The sequence below is a fragment of the Pteropus alecto genome, unplaced genomic scaffold, assembly GCF_000325575.1.
Source record: "Pteropus alecto unplaced genomic scaffold, ASM32557v1 scaffold103, whole genome shotgun sequence".
NCBI lineage: Eukaryota > Metazoa > Chordata > Mammalia > Chiroptera > Pteropodidae > Pteropus > Pteropus alecto.
Window position 1 is genome coordinate 2282906 of NW_006436288.1, and position 17796 is coordinate 2300701.

At 38.5% G+C, this 17796-nt stretch overlaps 1 protein-coding gene and 1 pseudogene across 2 annotated transcripts in view; both read right to left on the reverse strand.

The window, feature by feature from the left end:
• Positions 1 to 6617: 6617 nt before the first annotated feature.
• On the reverse strand, positions 6618 to 6736 carry LOC112480334 (annotated as a pseudogene).
• A 2905-nt stretch (positions 6737 to 9641) lies between these two features.
• The window catches only part of GUCY2C (guanylate cyclase 2C), a 60180-nt gene continuing 52025 nt past the window's right edge, over positions 9642 to 17796 (reverse strand). For both annotated transcript variants that reach the window (XM_015589990.2, XM_006912643.3), the window contains exons 23-27: positions 16374 to 16548; positions 13772 to 13870; positions 13086 to 13180; positions 11379 to 11455; positions 9642 to 10289 (exon numbers count right to left, since the gene is read on the reverse strand). In XM_015589990.2, the coding sequence (XP_015445476.1) occupies positions 10115 to 10289; positions 11379 to 11455; positions 13086 to 13180; positions 13772 to 13870; positions 16374 to 16548 (621 nt within the window). In that variant the 3' untranslated portion in view covers positions 9642 to 10114. The remainder of the gene's footprint in view (positions 10290 to 11378; positions 11456 to 13085; positions 13181 to 13771; positions 13871 to 16373; positions 16549 to 17796) is intronic.

The following is a 17796-nucleotide window of genomic DNA, read 5'->3' on the forward strand; positions in this document are numbered from 1 at the left end:
TGCTGGGCTTGACAGAAAGAATAGAGACTTTGCAGCCAGGCAGACCTGGTTTCAAATCCTGTTTCCACCAATAAGTATGGCAAGTAGCTTGAACTCTGAACCATAGTTTTTTCAGTTACAAAATGAGGTACTGCTATGGGCATTGATGAGATAATGTTGATAAAGTGCCCAAGAGATGCTCAAATTTCTGTCTAATCTGCCACTCCTCCAAAGCTTAAGTAGTTCCTATCTCCACCTGCCAACAACAGGGTTCTTTTCTGTGGATTTTACCCTTGTGCTTTCCTGGTCGCAGAAGTCTGGAGCGGAGTCAAGAAGAGGAAGAAAACACTAAGGATCTGCATTCGCGTCTCCCACAGAATGCTCTAGTTCCTCATTGGCTTTTGCCCAGATCTGTATCTCAACTTCTCTGCCTTGGGAATGAATAAAGTAAAAGAGGAAGCCTGTGCCTCCCTTTCGAGATGATATAGTAGGGCAGAATGTGTGTGTAGTAGGTTGAATAATGATCCCCCAAGATATGTTTGTCCTATGAATGTGACCTTATTTGGCAAAAGATTCATTGCAGATGTAATTAAGTGAAAGATCTTCAGAGATCATTATGGATTACCTGGGTGGGCCCTAAATTGAATGACAAGTGTCCTTATAAGAGAAACATAGAGGATAGTGAAGAGATGGAAAACTTTTCCCTTTTTCCCCCCTCTAGGTTCTTTGGCTGGTCTAAGAATTAAATTGACATAAGAGAGAGTAACAGGAAAAAAACAAATTTAGTTTCATGCATAGTAGGAACCCCATAAAATTGGAGACTCACAGGCAGTCAGGCAATTGAGGCTTATATGCCTTCCTGAACAGGAGAGGGACAGGGGTCTGGGACTTTGAAGGGGATGAAGACAATTCACAGGAAGAGAAGAGCAAATGTTTGGTAAACAAATGTTTGACCTGCCAAGTCTTTCTGATATAAAAGGTAGTAACTCTCTTCCTGGTACAGGGCACCTATATAAATCCTTTTACACAGTTAAGAGAGAGATAAAAAGCTTTTCCTGAGTCTGCTGGGTCTTAATTACCTTCAGCTCAATAACTACCCACATGTCAGGAGAGGAGGAGTGGTGAAGGGCCTATGGACACGGAGATTGGAGTCATGGAATTTACCAGAAGCTGGAAGAGGTCAAGGAAGGGCTCTCCCTTAGAGACTTCAGAGGGAGCACGACCCTGCAAACACCTTGATTTCAGACTTCTGTCCTCTAGAACTGTGACAGAATAAATTTCTGTGTTTTTTTTTTTTAAAGCCACCAAGATTGTGGTTATTTGTCACAAGCAGCCTGTAGTGTGAGCCCTGACAGCTTTTCTTCTTTTTTTAATGCAAGTGAATGCCTTAAGCTTTATTGCTGAGGCATCCACTTCAAAAAAGGGGCATCTCCGACAACAATGGCTGTAGCCGTCACAAAACTAAAGAGCCAAGCCCCTGGAAGGTTGGGGGGTGCACGCTCTTTCAATTTAGAAATCTTTGTTGATTTTGATAACTGACCTTTTGGGCCACTTGTTTTTTTCTCTTCCCATGCTCGAAATTTCTGCTCTTATGTTTTAAGTTCACCAATAAAGTGAGTCCTGAAACCTTAGACCCTCACCCTTGACCCCAATAAAAAGAGAACCTTAGGCTTGAGCTCACTGCATGCTGCAAACCACCGCCCCCTCCCCTTATTGTAACCTTGCTGTGTGGCCCCAGGTGTGCCCTGTAATTCCCTGGACCTGTAATTATGGTGGTTCAGAACAGTCACCTTGAGATGTGCCTCTGTGGTATGCAAATCATTTTGAGCTAAAGGCAACTTTAGCCTCGGGCTCAAGAGAAACTTCGGCCCTTTCCTTAACCAGCTAGGAAGACTTGAATTAGAGGCCTTGCCTATAGTAAGAGATTATCAGAGATAATCTCTTTTGTCCTATTTATAGGGCAGGACATTTCTATTTAATAAACACCTGCTCTTCTTATCATCCTGCAATGACCCTTCGAAGCCCTCAAGGCACATTATTTCATCCCTAACTCAGGATGTCTTATATATCCACGTTTCCTTTCTCTGAACCTTCTTAATTTGGGGGTCTCTCCCTCATGTATGTGGGGTTCCCATACATATGTATGTATTAAATTTGGTTATTTTTTTTTTTTACTAATCTGTCTCATGACCAGCCACAAGAACCTTGAGGGTAGAGGAAAGTTTGTTCCTCCCCGACATAATAAAACTTTTTCCCAAAATTTCCTGATAATTATTGCTGAAGGGTGTTTTGCAATCATAATAAGAGCCACGAGGGCCAGTCCAGCGACAACACTGGTAATTAATAGACTGAGAGTGTTACCGGAGAGTGGGATCCTCTCCCGGTGCATCTTCCAGGTTCTTGATGTCTCAACAAAGAATTGAGCAAGACACTGAAATACAGTAGAAAAGAAGAGTTTTATTACAAAGGAAGGTATACTTCCAGAAGTGGAAGCGGACCCGAGCAAGAGAAACGTGGCTCAAAAGGCCTGGTAACAAAGCCTTTGAGGTTTTTATCCCTATTTGCTGTGGGTGGTTACTTTTCTTAGAGGAGTGGGCTTCCTTGATTGACAACTAAGATTGACAGGACTCAGTAATTCATCATTTTGCTTTCTGCGCATGTTTGTTCCCAGAATTCAGTCTGTTATAATGATATTAATGAACTTCCGGGCATAGATATCATATTATAATGATGGTATAATGAGGCTCAGGGGAGTTGAAGGTAGTTGGGGTCTTCATTGCATAGGTGCGAGTGACTGGCTTAAACTGGTACCTAATTTTGTGCCTATTGGTTTCTTTGTGTGAGTTAAAAAATGCCTTCTGGCTTGCTTAATTGTGGGTGGATTAGGGCAGACCCCTTCTAGGATAGGATGACCTCAGTGTCTTTGCAGGCAGACCCAAAACCCCCTAACTAACTTTCCTGCCTACCTCTTTTCTAAGAGCCATGAACCACCTTATTAGTATGGATGTCTTGAGGAATAGGAGGTTTCTTCTTCCATATCTGCTTCCTGCTGTGAATCGCCTAGTGGGGTCTTGGGTTTCCTGCTAAAGGGCCACCTCAGTCCCTAGACAAGGAAAAGAGGATAAAAGCTTATTATATAAATCATATATCTATTAATTTCTATTATTGATTTACCTATTAAGTGAGTAAAGGGAAACAGCGTTGGTTAATATGTTTCTTAAAGAGGAAAAAGACCTTTGGCCTAACGTCCCCTCCCCTCTCAGACTCTAAGAGCCCTGTATGGCTTAACACCATTTCTTTTTAACAATGAGCTGATGACCCTTATCAATAGTCAGAGGATCTGATTCGCCAGGGCAATTATCAGGATTTGAGGGAGAGGGCCTTTTTCCATAGGAAGAAGGAAAGAAAACTTAACTAGGTTTACTAAAAAGATTAACTCTGCAAGAGAAGTCTCATTTCATTTCCTGCTAAAAGATTAAGAATTTTACAAGTGATGTCCCTTCTCAAGAGCAGCACACAAAACACAGCCCTAGGTATCCAATCAACACCTATTATAAATAATAAGTATATAGTGTTATCCTACTAATAATAGCTGCTGTATATTGAGCACCACATTCAAAATAGCAGTTTCTGGGAGCTGCGAGTTGGCTCCTCATTTTATTCCCAACCTGTCCACTTTCAGCAAGTCTACTGTAGAATAATAAAAAAAATATACTTGGTCTTTCTTCTGTTCCTGGCACAAAGCTCCTAAAACCCTGAGAATTTCCTGAATGATAAGAGTGTCTTTTGCATGCTAATGAGATGACCAAAGGCTGGGTGCCCCTGGATAGCCTCAGGATATGGACTGGTCACCATAAAAACCAGCCATAGAACTTTTGCCCCTGACCCCTCATCTCTGGAGAGATGGAGGAGCCAGAGATTAGACCAATGGTTACTAATTTAATGAATCATGACTACATAAGGAAATCTCCACAAAAATCCCCAAACCATGGGGTCTCGAGAGCTTCTAGAGTTGATGAACGCATCAAAATGCTGTGAGGGTGGCACACCTGGAGAGGGCTCGAAAGCTCTGCATGTCCCTTGCCCCCTCTCGTTACCTTGCTCTATGCCTCTCTTCCAATTGGCTGTACCTGAGTTGTATCCCGTATAATTCTTAGCAATTGTGAAAACAATATGCTATTGCTACCAAGACGAAGCCATTCTCCGTGAGAATTCTGGAATGAAAATTCTTATATTTCAAGAATGGTTAACTTATCACCACTTAATAGAACAAGGTCCTTTTCAGAACACATCATCCAACAGCTGGTCTACCACCTGGGAGTCGAATTAAAACTAAAGTAACTCAGTCACAAAAAAAACCAATTTCCCACATCATTTTTTTGTTGATTTTTCTTTTTTCAGTTACAAAAACAAAGGCTAAATGATCTTTAAAAAGAAGCTCTCAGAAAGACAGGAGTACTTACTTTGTGCAACAGGTAGATTTCTAAAAAAAAAATTTGCATGAGTTTTTTTTTTTTCCTTCTATAATTTAGTCTCATTTTGTACATATGGGCAACATTTAATTTTTAAAGAAATTTTAGTCTGAATCTGTTAAAAACCCAGTAGTCCCCAATTTTATGAAAAAAAGATTATTTCTTAAAAATGACTTAAATAATTAATGCACATGGTTAAAAATATACAAATATAATTAGTGTTTATAATGAGAAGCAGGTCACCTGAGCTATACTCTTCCCCTAGTTCCACGTCTCTGGGGTTGTCCCATTTTACTGTTTCTGCCTTTAGGTCTTCTGAAGGTTGTCAACATGGATTAAAACAATATGCCTGTATTATTGTTTCTTGTTTTATAAACTCAGATATTATGTGACTTCCTGCTAGGTTCGATAGAGTCGATTCAGTCATAATACTCTCTATTTTGTTCTCTCACCTTGCATTATTAATGAATCAGTGCCACTATTGGTCATCTCTGTAACTTCAAACATTTCATTTCTTAGCTCTTCAATCTAAGATAAAATCTCTTATAAGCTAATTCTCTTAGGGTCTCACTGTTTCCTCCAATTTTCTTTCTAGAACTTTTCTTTCTATAACTTTATAGAATGTCTCTCAATTTGAGTTTGTCTGATGTTTCTCATGGTTAGATTGAAGTTATGCATTTTAAAGAACATCACACAGGTGATGGACCCCTCTCAGTGCAACAGAGCAGGGGGCACATGATGTTAATATGTCTTATTACTGGTAGAATTAGCCTTAATTATCTTGCTAAGGTGGTTTCTGAGGCTGCTTCACTTTAAATTACTACTTTTCCTTTCTAATAATCAACATTTGAAAGGAGATTCTTTGAAACTATGTGAATATCCTATTTCTCCTTAAATTTTCACTCACTAATTTTAGCATTAATTGGTGGACCTTGCCTATAACAATTATTATTCTGGTGTTCTCATAGTCATTTTTGTTTTCCTCCATTTTTTTTTTTTTTTACATTTATTAATTGGATTCTCCTACAAAGAATAGTTCTCTCTTCTCCATCACTTATTATATTTAATCATTTATTTATATCAGTATGGAATTGTAGATATTTACTTTATTTTTAAAATTATTATCTAATACTCTCTTTTTACTGCTAAATTTTTTCCAACTTTGACCATTGAGCTCCTTTATCTTTTAGATTGATTTCTGTCATTTTGACATTTGTGTATTTTTTTCAGCACTTCATTACTTTCTGGCAACACGATGCTCCAGGCTTATTTTGTATTTTTTTTTTTCCCCTGGCCTTGAAATCGATTACATCTTCAAGGAACCCTGGTTCCTGTTAAGAATGGTACTTACAAACCACTATCTGGACACTAGTTGTGTTCATTGCTATTGTCACTACTTCTAGGTCCTATCAGTAGGTTAATATATAGATACATATACATTTATCTATCTATCTATCTATCTATCTATCTATCTATCTATCTATCTATCTATCAATCATCTATCTACCTATCTAATCTGCATGATTCATAACGATACCTCTGATCTAATCCAGCTCTTCAAGGTTAATGCTAGCATTCCTTGTTTGCTTATTTATAACTTTTTTCCCCTCTGAATGAGAAACCTGTTGTTCATATCTAAAATGTATATACTTATTCTCTCAACCTTAGTATTCAGTTTCAGAATTCTAACCCACACTCTTCTGAGGAAAAAACTGCTCAATTAGATTACGATGTTTTGTACAATCCTTTTGTTTTTAGCCTTACAATATTTTCCAAAGTTACTTACGTCAGCTCTTTTCTTTACCAACCTCTGTAGTGAGATCATGCCATTCTGTATAATACAGTTTGATTCATTTGTCACAGTCTGCATTCCATCTTGGCTTCCATCCACATCTGGTTGCTTTTTAAAAACCTGCTTACAGTAAAATTCTTCTTTTGTGGTGTATCATTCTAGGGTTTTGACAAATGCATGGAGCCATGTATTTGCCACCACAGTATCACACAGTGTAGTGACATCACTCTCCAAATTCAGTTGTTCTATCTCTTTGTAGTCAAATTCTCCCTCCACAAAACTGGCAACAATTGATCTGGTTTTGATCCCCATAATTTTCCCATTGCTAGAATATCATGTAAATGAAATCACATAATATATAATTTTTTAAAAATTGCCTATAGCTCTTGGTATTCCTAGGTAGTCTCCCATCCAAGTACTAAACAGGCCCAACCCTACTTAGCTTCTGAGATCAGATGAGATTGGGTGTGTTCAGGGTAGCATAGCCATAGACAATATATAATCTTTTATGTCTGGCCTCTTTCACGTAGAGAGCTGCACTTAAGATTCATTCATGTTGTCATGCAAAACAATCATTCTTTATTTTTTATTTCTGAGTAGTATTTCATTGTATGGGCTCTTCAGAGTTCCTTTATCAATTCACCTGTTGAAAAAAAATCTCAGTTGTTTCCAGTTGATACTTATGAATAAAGCTAATATAAAACATTCAAGAACATGTATTTGTGTAAATATGGTTTTTATTTTATTTGTATAATCACATAGGAGTGAGAGTGTTGGATCTTATGGTAAATGTATATTTAACTCCGTAAAACGACAAATCTATTTTCTAAAGTTTCTGTACCATGTTACATTTCTGCCAACAATGTGTGAGTTCTATTTGCTTTGTGTCCTCATCAGCATTTGATAGTGTCAGATTTATAATTTTAGCCATTTTAATAAGTATGTATTGCTATCTCATTGTGGCTTTAATTACATTTTACTAATGACTAATAATGTTGAACATCTTTTCATGTTCTTTTTTTATTTGCATTTATGCATCTCCTTTGGTGAAAGGTCAAAAAGCAAACCAGAACAAAACTACAATTTTCTAAATTTGCACTATCCAACAGGAAACTGAAAACAAAAAGGTAAACATGAATTGTTTCAAAATAATTAAAAATGAAAAAAATTCCTTATATTTTTATATATTACATTTCCAATATGCCTCATTTCTTTGTGAAGATCCAAGTTTCTATCTGGTATCATATTTATTCTGTCTGAAGAACTTTATTTAACATTTATTGTAGAGTAAGTCTACTGATAATAAGTTCTCACTTTCTTTTTTTGAGAAAATATATTTATAGTGCTATACTGTATTTATAGATATTGTAAGTTTATATAATCTGGTTACAAGATGAATCATCTGTCTGTCAGTACCTATATCAATATTGTCTTATATGATACAAAACACTGTAGATGTTATATGTATTACTAACACTAGACATCAAAAATAAAAAGATAATGTGAAAAAGAAATTCATATTTATTTGCAGGTATAACAATTCAGGCATCAATAATGAAGAAACAGCAATATGATTAATTTATGGTAGCCTAGTGTAATTGATATGATTATTTCATGGTAAGAAGGAAATCTCCAAAAAAATTTTTCAATATATTTATTTCTAAAAATCCACATATAAGTGAACCTGCATGGTTCAAACCTGTTTTGTTCAAGGGTCAACTAACTGTAGTTGCAACAGAGACAGTCTGGCCTACAAAGCCTAAAAGATTTACAGAAAAAGCTTGTCAGTCGTCTGTTAAAAAGATATATGGAGGTATTTATAGGTGAAAGATATAATATTTGAAATTTCCTTTAACATAATCTGGCAAAACAAACAAGGTTGGTGGAAGATAGCTGAAACAAGGTTAAAAAACATTCATAATTCTTGAAACAGATGGTGACTATGTAGGTCTTAATTAGCCATTCCCTCTGCTTTTGGTACATTTAAAAAATTCTATAATCAACTGTTAAAAACAAATTATCTTATGTATTCTTTGTGCACATGCAAGTCCTGGGATTGAAATTTTGTAGTTTTGATTTGTTAAGCCAGCAGAGGGAGAAGAAAAGTTGAAGGCAGATGTTATTTGTTGGGAACCTACTATAGAACCAACGTTGTCCTAAGTGCTTGATAAATTTCATTTAAAAAACATTCTTTTTAACAACTTCTTGAGGTGGGTATTATGATTCATGGTTTATGAATGAAAGATCAGGAGCTTAGAGACATTAATTAATTCACATCCAGAAAAGAGCGGTGTGGAATTTGACCCTTATATGGGTCCCATTCTTCTTCACTGTCTCCACTGGTATCACATATCTGCATTGCTAAGTGGACAAGCTGAGGCCACCCATTTGTTTAAAGGTCAAGAAATGTTTCACAACCACGTAGATTCTATAATAGAAGATAAATGTGAGCCCTCAGTTGAGAAGTTGTTTTAGCAATGCCTCTTAACATTAAAGATGATTTTGAGTTTTCCTGGTTGCTCTTCGAGTTGCTAAGTTTGTCTGCTGTCAAGAATGTTGTTTCGTACCCAAATCCACTTATCTCTTTACATTTCTCTCTCCTCTATAAAATTCAAAGCTCAGAAAGATCATGTTTCCATAATTCCAACACCAAACCCAGTTCCTAGAATAAGAAGAGATGCTCAATGCATGTTTACTAAATGAATGACCAAGAACTTTCACATCACGACCTCATCCTCATGCAAAAAGCCTGAGGCACAGATTATAAACCTCCAGATTCCAAATGAGGACTCTTGCTGCATATCAAGTTCTCAACCTGTATATCAGGAGATAATTTATTAGTTTTCAATTTTCTGCTTTTCCAGGTGATAGAGAAGACATACATGTTTCTCAATCTCTGGAGCGGTTTTCAGAGCAGAGGCCTGGATGGGGAGTAATGTTTTTGAAGTAGTTGTTTTCATTCTGAGGGGTAGTGCCAGAAGTGTTAACTGCTTGTCTTGCCTTTGCTGATTCTAGTCTACTCAACACCAATTGACTTTCACCATCTCTCCAGAAATTTCAAGCAACTGAGTTATACTGGGTACCATAAAAAGGGGCAGGAGATGGCTGCCAGATGGTGGGAAGGGGATATTTGACTTTACAGGTAAACAGGATTTGACTTTATTCCTGACCCGAGAGAGCCGCAGGCTTTGCCTCCCACGGTAGAGGGCTAGGCAGAAGATCCTCTTATGCACAGCAGGCGATGCTGAACATCAAGATTCTTGGCCCTGAGCAGAAGTGCTAGCCATGCCCTGCTTCTATGTGGGGGAGTTTAGTCAGCTTTTAAGCGAGCACAAGATGGCAGCTAGTGCATTTCAGGAAAATGGTTGGAAAAGGTGGAAACACATACACAGACTCAGTACACTTTTAACTTTTATTCCTAACTAATATATAGCATATTTTCTTCAAAAAAAATTATAATTTAATGGAGACAAAGTACTTAACATATAATTGTGACAATTTAAAAAATCCTATCATGAATACAGAGAAAAAAGAGCCAATAAATGAAACAAAACAAAAACAAAATAAATGAATTGAGAACAAAATCTCCTCAACTTCGAGATAATACATTCATTTCTCTTTCTTAGCTTGACGTTCCCTAGAGCAACTGTTGAGATGAGGCTCCAGAGAAAAAGATAATTTACTTTTCCAGAATGTTCTATAATATTTCTTCAAAATGTTACAAACAGGGCAGCCAAGGCTCAGTAGAATGCATCTGACTCTTCTTCTGTCCCACTGAGGTCTCAGGGAAACGGAGATGTTCAAGAACCTTGAGGTGCTGCCTAAGTGTGGCTGTACTTCATTTACCTGAGTTCTTGGATCTCATTTAGGTTTAAAAATGGGTGCTCTCCTTGTCTGTTGTGTTCAATTGCATGTATTCCAGAGTGCCTTTTTTGTAGCTAGCTACCCGTGTAGGTTTTCGGCTCTTTATTCCTGCAGCCTGTCTTTTCTGTAAAGAGTTGGCAATCATATCTGAAAATTCAGCTTGCAAACGCTGTTGATTCTCCCTGGAAAGTGAATGAGAGGGGAAATGGAACTTCTCAGCAATTCATACAAAATATTCCTTAGCTCCAGAACAATCAGTTTACCAAATACTTATGGAGGGCTGCTTCTGTGCTAAACACAGGAAGTCCAGAGAATACAAAAATGAGCCTTGCCTTGGATGAGCTAAAAGGACTGTCATCCTGCTCTGTGTAGTTGTAGAAAAAGCAGAATATATTTCAAGCAAAAAATTATATTTCAATTTCAAAGTGAAACGCCATGCTGCCGGAATTTGGAAGTGCTTTTGAATTTACATATGCCACTGCAAGGAGGGGAAAGAAGCCAGCACAATGCTAGGCCCCCGTAACACAACCCTGAAAACTTGGTCTCACACATTCCTGGGAGTATAGATCTTGCTTGGGGAGGATTCAGAATGGATGGAGTGTTTCAAGAGTTTGGAATGGGCCTGGGGCACTCCTGGTAGGGGACCCAGTTCCCCGTGCACCTGAAAAGATCTGGGTTGTTTTGACATCTCTAAAGGTTTGCCATCTTTTGAGGTCCAGGATCTAGGAGTCTGCAAGACAGGGTTTCTCTACCATAGCAAAAGCCACGGCAACAGCCACATGACTGATTATAGCAACAAATGTGCAACTGGATAATCATTTGAATCACCTTCAGGGGAACTGAAACTTGTCAGTTAAACCCAAAACCTTGTCTTCCTCATCTCAGGGAGAACACAGACTCCATGGGTAAACCCAGAACCACAGTCCTGGAGCTGAGGGAGGTCCCGTTTTCACCAGGTGGCCCAGCAGAGAGCTGTAGGCAAGGATGGAAATACGTTTTTTGCCTCTAGCATGATCTACTCTCAGAACCAGACATGCAAGAAATGAGCTCTCAACTGTCCACTGTTCCCCTGAGCATGCCTGAAACGCCCAGTTTCTAGCAGCCAGAGAAGGGAGATTTCTAAACTTCTCACGTGTGTAGTCCTTGGCCTTGTACTCAATGTCATTGCCGCTGGCAAAGCACTTGCCAATAATTAAATTGGCTGTATGTAGCACAACCTACAAAGCCAACCTCCACTCCCTTGTACTTCCCCACCACACCCAGCAGCTTACACAGTAGGAGGGGTTGGCAGGTTGTACTCCTGGTCCTTGACCCCGGTCAGCCAGTAGGTGGTTTCAGTTCCTCTTCCCTAGTGAGACAAGAAAGGTGCGGGTACACAAGAAGGCCCATGAGACAGTTCAGTTCTAGCCCACCGCTGGGACAAGTGTCCTTTTCCAAGACACTTCCACCTGCGCGTTTCTCATCAGTGCCCATGTTTCGGTATAGCTCACACTCTGGATATGAGTCACATTATCTCTAGACAAATCTCTATTTCCAAGTGCCTTTTTAAAAATAAGGCTCTCATTCACCAGACATCATGTTTTTTTTTCAAAGTAGAGTTTTCTTTTTCCCCAAAAGACATTTCAAAATATCACTATAGCAACATTACAAGAACTCTAAATGCAAAAGGAAGAAAATTCATCGACAGTCCTGCTCCTCCAACAAATCCAACCAATTTTCATTGTCCATATTTTCTTCCAGCCCTTTTTGCCACGAAGTTTGTCACAAAACTTTGCCACTGTTTCCTCGACCTTAAGTGTGTAAAATATAAACACATGTGCATCATAATAAACACTCATTAAGCGATGTTTGCTGAGCTCGTCTGGAGGCTATAAAATCAATGGAAACTTACTGGAAATCCTGTTTCTACAGAGCTAGTATTTGAAAAGGAGACTAGATGGTCATATTTTTTTTTTAAAAATCGCTGTTTTTAAAATCATGGTTTTTTGGCTGTGCTCGAACTGTAATAATTCGTAAACCACTTCTATTTTGGGAAAAATACTCTGTGCAGACAATGTATTTATGGAAGATTGAAAAAGCAAGTGTGGTGTTAGCACCCTGCTACATGGAAGGGGGCTTTTCCAAGTGGCAATCACAGCGTAAAGGCCAGAAGCACTACGGCTACTGGGACAGATAATCTTACAGTCAGTAAGATTATCAGCTGACTTCAGATTAACAGTTGGTTTCAGATCAATGGTGAAAAGATTGTAATGACCTTCGAAAAGCAGCCTGAGAGCCAAGTGGAGACATCTGGTGGCTGTGAAGGGCAGCTGTTCTAAATGCAAAGAACAGCATGGAGAGTCTAGGGCAGTGATTCTCCAACTTCAGTGAGCATCAAAATCACTTTGAGTACTTGTCAAAACTATAGATCCTGATCTACACCCACAGAGAGTCTGAGTCAGTAAGGCTGGTGGAGAGTCTAGGCATCTGCATTTTAACCAGTACTCAGACGATGCTGAGTCAGAAGTCTAGGGCCATTCCTCACGATTTTCTGGTCCGGAGCTTTAGAATGATAAAGCAACTGGCAAGAGAGGTGGCCTTAGAGAGTGGCAGCATCTTGCAGTAAGAGCAAGGATGTAAAGAGATGGGGACTCTGACTTAAGTTAGTCCTGAACCAGATTGAAGCTCTGGGATATGGAGGAATTGGGGGCAAAATCTGGATACATGTGGAAAAAATGGTGGCAGCATTTTATAACATAGTGGTCATAATTCAAAATACCAAAAGGGCTCTTTGAAGTAAAGTTCTGAGTTCTTCACATTCTTTAGTGATGGCTTCTCCTGCAGGGGAGAGCGGGTGATCATCGTAGGATAGCAAGTGATCAGTGTAGAAGGTACAGAAAAGAATCCTTCATCTCATGCTCCTTAATATTACTGACCACTGGTGGCCCACGGGAGCTGCTGAGTGCTTTTTCTGGGTACTGTCTCTGTGGAGCCCTTACCTTTAAGTATGTTTCCCCTCTCACTTCATACAGGAACTGGCACTCGGTCCTCTTCAGGATGGCTATTGTGGAGCCACTCGCATGAATTCTCAAGGCTGGAAATGCAAAATAGATCAATGAAAGTCTTGTCTATTTTGAAATCTTTTCTATGGCCACATTTGTTTCTCCTTGATTCACGACATTTATTTCTGGTGTTCTTGACAGCTTAGATATTTTAGTGAAAGAACACTTAAAAATATAATCAATATAGAGTTTTTTTTTGTGCACAACAAATACTTATATTTTTCTTTACTAAAACCAATTCTCAGGATTGGGAATAAAAGACAAATAAGAAAGTGATCCAAGGTGTATGCTCCATACCTAGTCCACTGAATTTTTTTTAACTTACATGGATCTATGCTAAATTTCATGACTATTCCAGGTAGAACATGCCTGAATGCGTTGCAAATGAACCAAAACCAATAAAAATAGTCTAAAACAGAGCCAAAGGGAAGAACAAAATAATTATCAGTAAACGGCAACAACAAAAACAAATGTAGCAAGGACTGAACTGCCACAGGCTCATGTTCGGTCAATGTGAAGGGTCATTCTTCACCTCGCTGGCACTTATTGTGCATTTTACCCTACAATTCCCTCTTTGGAAGGCAGAATCTTTGTTCTCTAAGAAAGACGATCTCCCTTCTTACGGAGGCCAGTGGATTCCATTCTAGAGGCTGTGTTGACGGTATCTCCAAATAGGCAATAACGAGGCATCTTGATCCCTACAACTCCAGCAGCACAGGGACCTGCAACAGGCAGAAAGCAGAAGTGGAGGCAACAGAAATCGCAGAGAGGAGTTAAGGTGGGTCAGCCTCTTCTCAGGGTCATGAGGCTGAATGCTTTACTTTATGGAGAAGCATCTGAGGGTGTTAAAAGTGAGCTCTGCTTTAAAGTATTCAGTGAGGGAAGCATCATTATTCAATGCATGCTTTCAGAAAGTAAGTTGCTCTCGCACAGAAAAGAACATTTGCACAAAACAAGAAAGCATCAGAGATCTGGGCTGCAAAGGTGGGAAGTCATCCCTAATATTCTAAATAGAAGCTCTCAGGAAGGATGAAGACCATCCCACCGCTTGCTTACTATGATGAGCCATACAGCCCCGAGCTCTGAACTTCTGGATGGCCAGTGACTCGAAGTGTCAGTGGCCCAAGTTTGTTTTATTTAATTTTTGTTTAAGGCAGAGTAGCATTTCTGGGATTGGTGGCATGATGATGGAAGGCCCAGGAGACAAGCACGTGACATAATCTTCCCTGAGCATTTCATGCACCTTTGAATGCAATGGGATGGGGGTGGGGGTGGGGGAGGAACAAAGTCAAGGTAAATATGCCTAATGGCATATTAGGTGGGGAGAAAAGGTGGTTTAATCAAGTATTTGTGTAGAATGACTGAATGCAAGGAGTTGCAGATTTTAGAAGTTAAAGATTAACTCAGCAAACTGGAAAGCCAGGTTTTGGAGAGAGGTAACTATTGATTTTCCAATTAGCTTATGGGGTTTTTGATCTATATGAGTGTCTTTATAGATTTAATCTACGAATACTTTGTGTTTACGAACACTGAAAAAAATCAAAATACCGGATGTTTCCCCGAGTGCTGAACCCTTCCCTGTTAGGTTCAATGCAAAACAATACAAAATTAACAAAAAAGAAACACATACACACACAAAAACAATCAATCAAAAGCAGAAAAAATCCTACAGAAGGGAAGACAGTAGCAGTAGCTACTTGATCAGAAGATATCTGGTCTGTGCCTTAGGTCTAATCACAAGTGACTTTTCATTTTAAAAATAGAGTAAAAAAGCTAGGAAGGGCCTGGAAATAGAAAATCCCTGAAGATATTGTCTTGTTTCTCCCCACCAATATTTAACTGCAACCTTTTAATTTCTTAGGGCTAAATTCTAAGGTAATACCTAGATATAAGGTATGTGTGCCAAATATCTACTCGCATTCCAGCCCAATATGGCAGCACTTGGGCCCTGGTGGTCAGCTCAGGCATTGAGTAGCTCACAGGGGAAAAGAGACTGGGCCAGGACCCAGAGCTCCATTCTCTCCGACTTGGTTCAGTCAGACCTGCTGCTGTCCCTTCCTCCAGGCCTGATAATTCTATGGGTCAGAAAGGAGACAGTATGCTGTTGCTGGCTAGGGAGGTGCTCAGGAAATTCCCTCATGTGTATATGAAAACGTTATGACATTTGGCTGTGGACACGATTGGGGAAGGCTATCTCTACGTTCCTGGCTATCAAAGATGTGGCAGCAAATTTTTAACTTCTATTTATTATCACTTAGAGAATCTCACTGATTGATTACTCAATAAATATTTAGTGCCAGGCTCTGTGCTAGGCACTGTGGATACAGGATGACTTTTGCAAATGCAGTTGTCTGGTCCTTGCCACAAAGCCTGGAGTGATCTCTTGGGTTTTCTGTACTCTGAGTCTTCTGTGAGACTTGGATGACATAAAAAGGAGCAATGACAAAAAATTATGGAAAGATGCAATTTAATTTAACATAGGGAAAGGCCATCTAACAATTAAAATTATTCAATAATGGAATGCGTTGGCTTTGAAAATGGTGAGTTTTCAGGGAATCCTGAGATTATTCTAAAAGTGGCTATATTATTATCTTAGAACCTAAAAGATAATTTATGCCCTGTAAAGGATTAATCTAGATGACTCACGAGTTCATCTCCAACTATATTTGTAAAACATTTCAAATCTCTGCATTCAAGGTTGGGTAACTGTCACAGTCTTTGAAGTAACCCAGGTTCAGAAAATACCTGGGTCACATGAGGGGGGTGGGAGGAATATAAATGCCCATTTATTATAGGAATTTGAACAGCTATTTCCGACCCCCCCCCCACATAGATAAACTAATCCATTTAAGATACTATAATATTTTAGTGGAAAAAAATACAAAAGATTGGGGTGGGGGAGTGGGAGGGAATAGGGGGAAGATAAATGAAACAGTAAATACAATGATTTAAATAGGAAATCTATTGGTTGCTATTTTGGCACATGGTTGATGTTTATCATTCCAAGAGTCAAAGGTGCAATCAAAGGTGTTGTTTTCTAGAATTCTCTAGGGACTGGGTCTAATTATGTCAAGATATGTAATGGGATCTAATTTTTGGAAGACAGATTTATGAGTAAACCTCACGTGGATGCTGATCACATTTGAAGACCCTTTATCCTTTCTTATTGAGCTGGTGCACAGTGGTACACATGGTTCCCAATTGCTACAATGCCGAACTCCATACCAGAGTGAATTCCAATGCGAATCCATATTGGGAGTCCAGGAAGATGCTCCAGCTCGAAGGTCCCCATGAAGCTAAGGATATCCAAGGCCATCCTGGCAATGTCTACAGCATGCCGATTGCCATTTCTCTTAGGCAAACCACTAGCTACCATGTAAGCATCACCAATGGTTTCCACCTGTGGAGACAATTTCTCATCAGTGAATTTGCTCCTTCAAAAGGCACAAGAAATTAATCAGAAGCAATTAATCACATAACAAATACAAAAGTTTTTGAGAACTCAGTATGAGCACGGTCCTGTAGACATTTTCTGAGACCAGTTTAAGACCAGTTCTACACTAATTTCTTCAGGGTTTTTATAGTCTAGTTAAATGGATGACTATAAAGGACTGTAGCCATATGAAAGTACTTCATAATAATATAAATCATCCAGATGTGGTGGCAATTCTATAAATGTTTAAATAATCTGAAAAGTTTTATATCATTTTAGGAATGGCATTAATTACCAGAAAAGTCATCTTCAGCATTTACCATCTTTTCATATACTATTTGAAAAACAAAAATTGTAGTTTCCTCCAAGACACATTTTTGTAGTATGATGATTACAAATGCTTTTCTTGTAATACGTAGTAGATTTATATTAACAGTATTCTATAAACATTATTCTTTGATAAATGTCCTCACTTTAAATTTTATTTTCATAATCATATGCATAGTTCATATTTTTTGGTCAGCTAACTTCTTTTTGCCAACTATTTCTAAAACACATAATCATTTTCTTTCCTACAAGAACTCTTTTTAATATGGTTTTCTGACCTACACAGGGTGAGTACTGGTCTAAGACAAACTCTGAAAGGGAAGTCCTCTGTGTGAGAATAACCATTATGAGTGACTTCTAAACTTTATGAAGGACACAGTGTTTCAGGCATATTATTTATCTCAGTAACCTTCACAATAACCCATTGAGTTAGTATTATTATCATCCCATTTTACAGATAGGCAAACTGAGACTTGACAAAATTAAATGCTTTATGAGCTCACACAGTTAGGTAGGGGCAAATTGGGATTTGAATGAAGAGCTTTACTTTTAAAATTATGTGTTCCATATGCTCTGTTGCTTTTCTAACATGAAAATGTGGGAATTCTCCTTTACTCTTAGGACTCAGACATTATTAGCCCAGAACTGCTTAGCTCTCTAGTCAGGTAATAGAACTTTTAGAATGTTCTGAACTTTTAGAATGTTATCCCTGTCCTTCTTTAGTCTTTTTTGAATGATGCTTGCTATTCAACAACAACAACAACAACAACAACAACAAGATATTCCTATTCCACTTATTATAACTCTGGTGCCTTCTCTGTTTTATTTGCAATCAGCCTAAACACTATTTATTGTTTGAAGATGATTTGAGAGTACCCCAAATTTAGT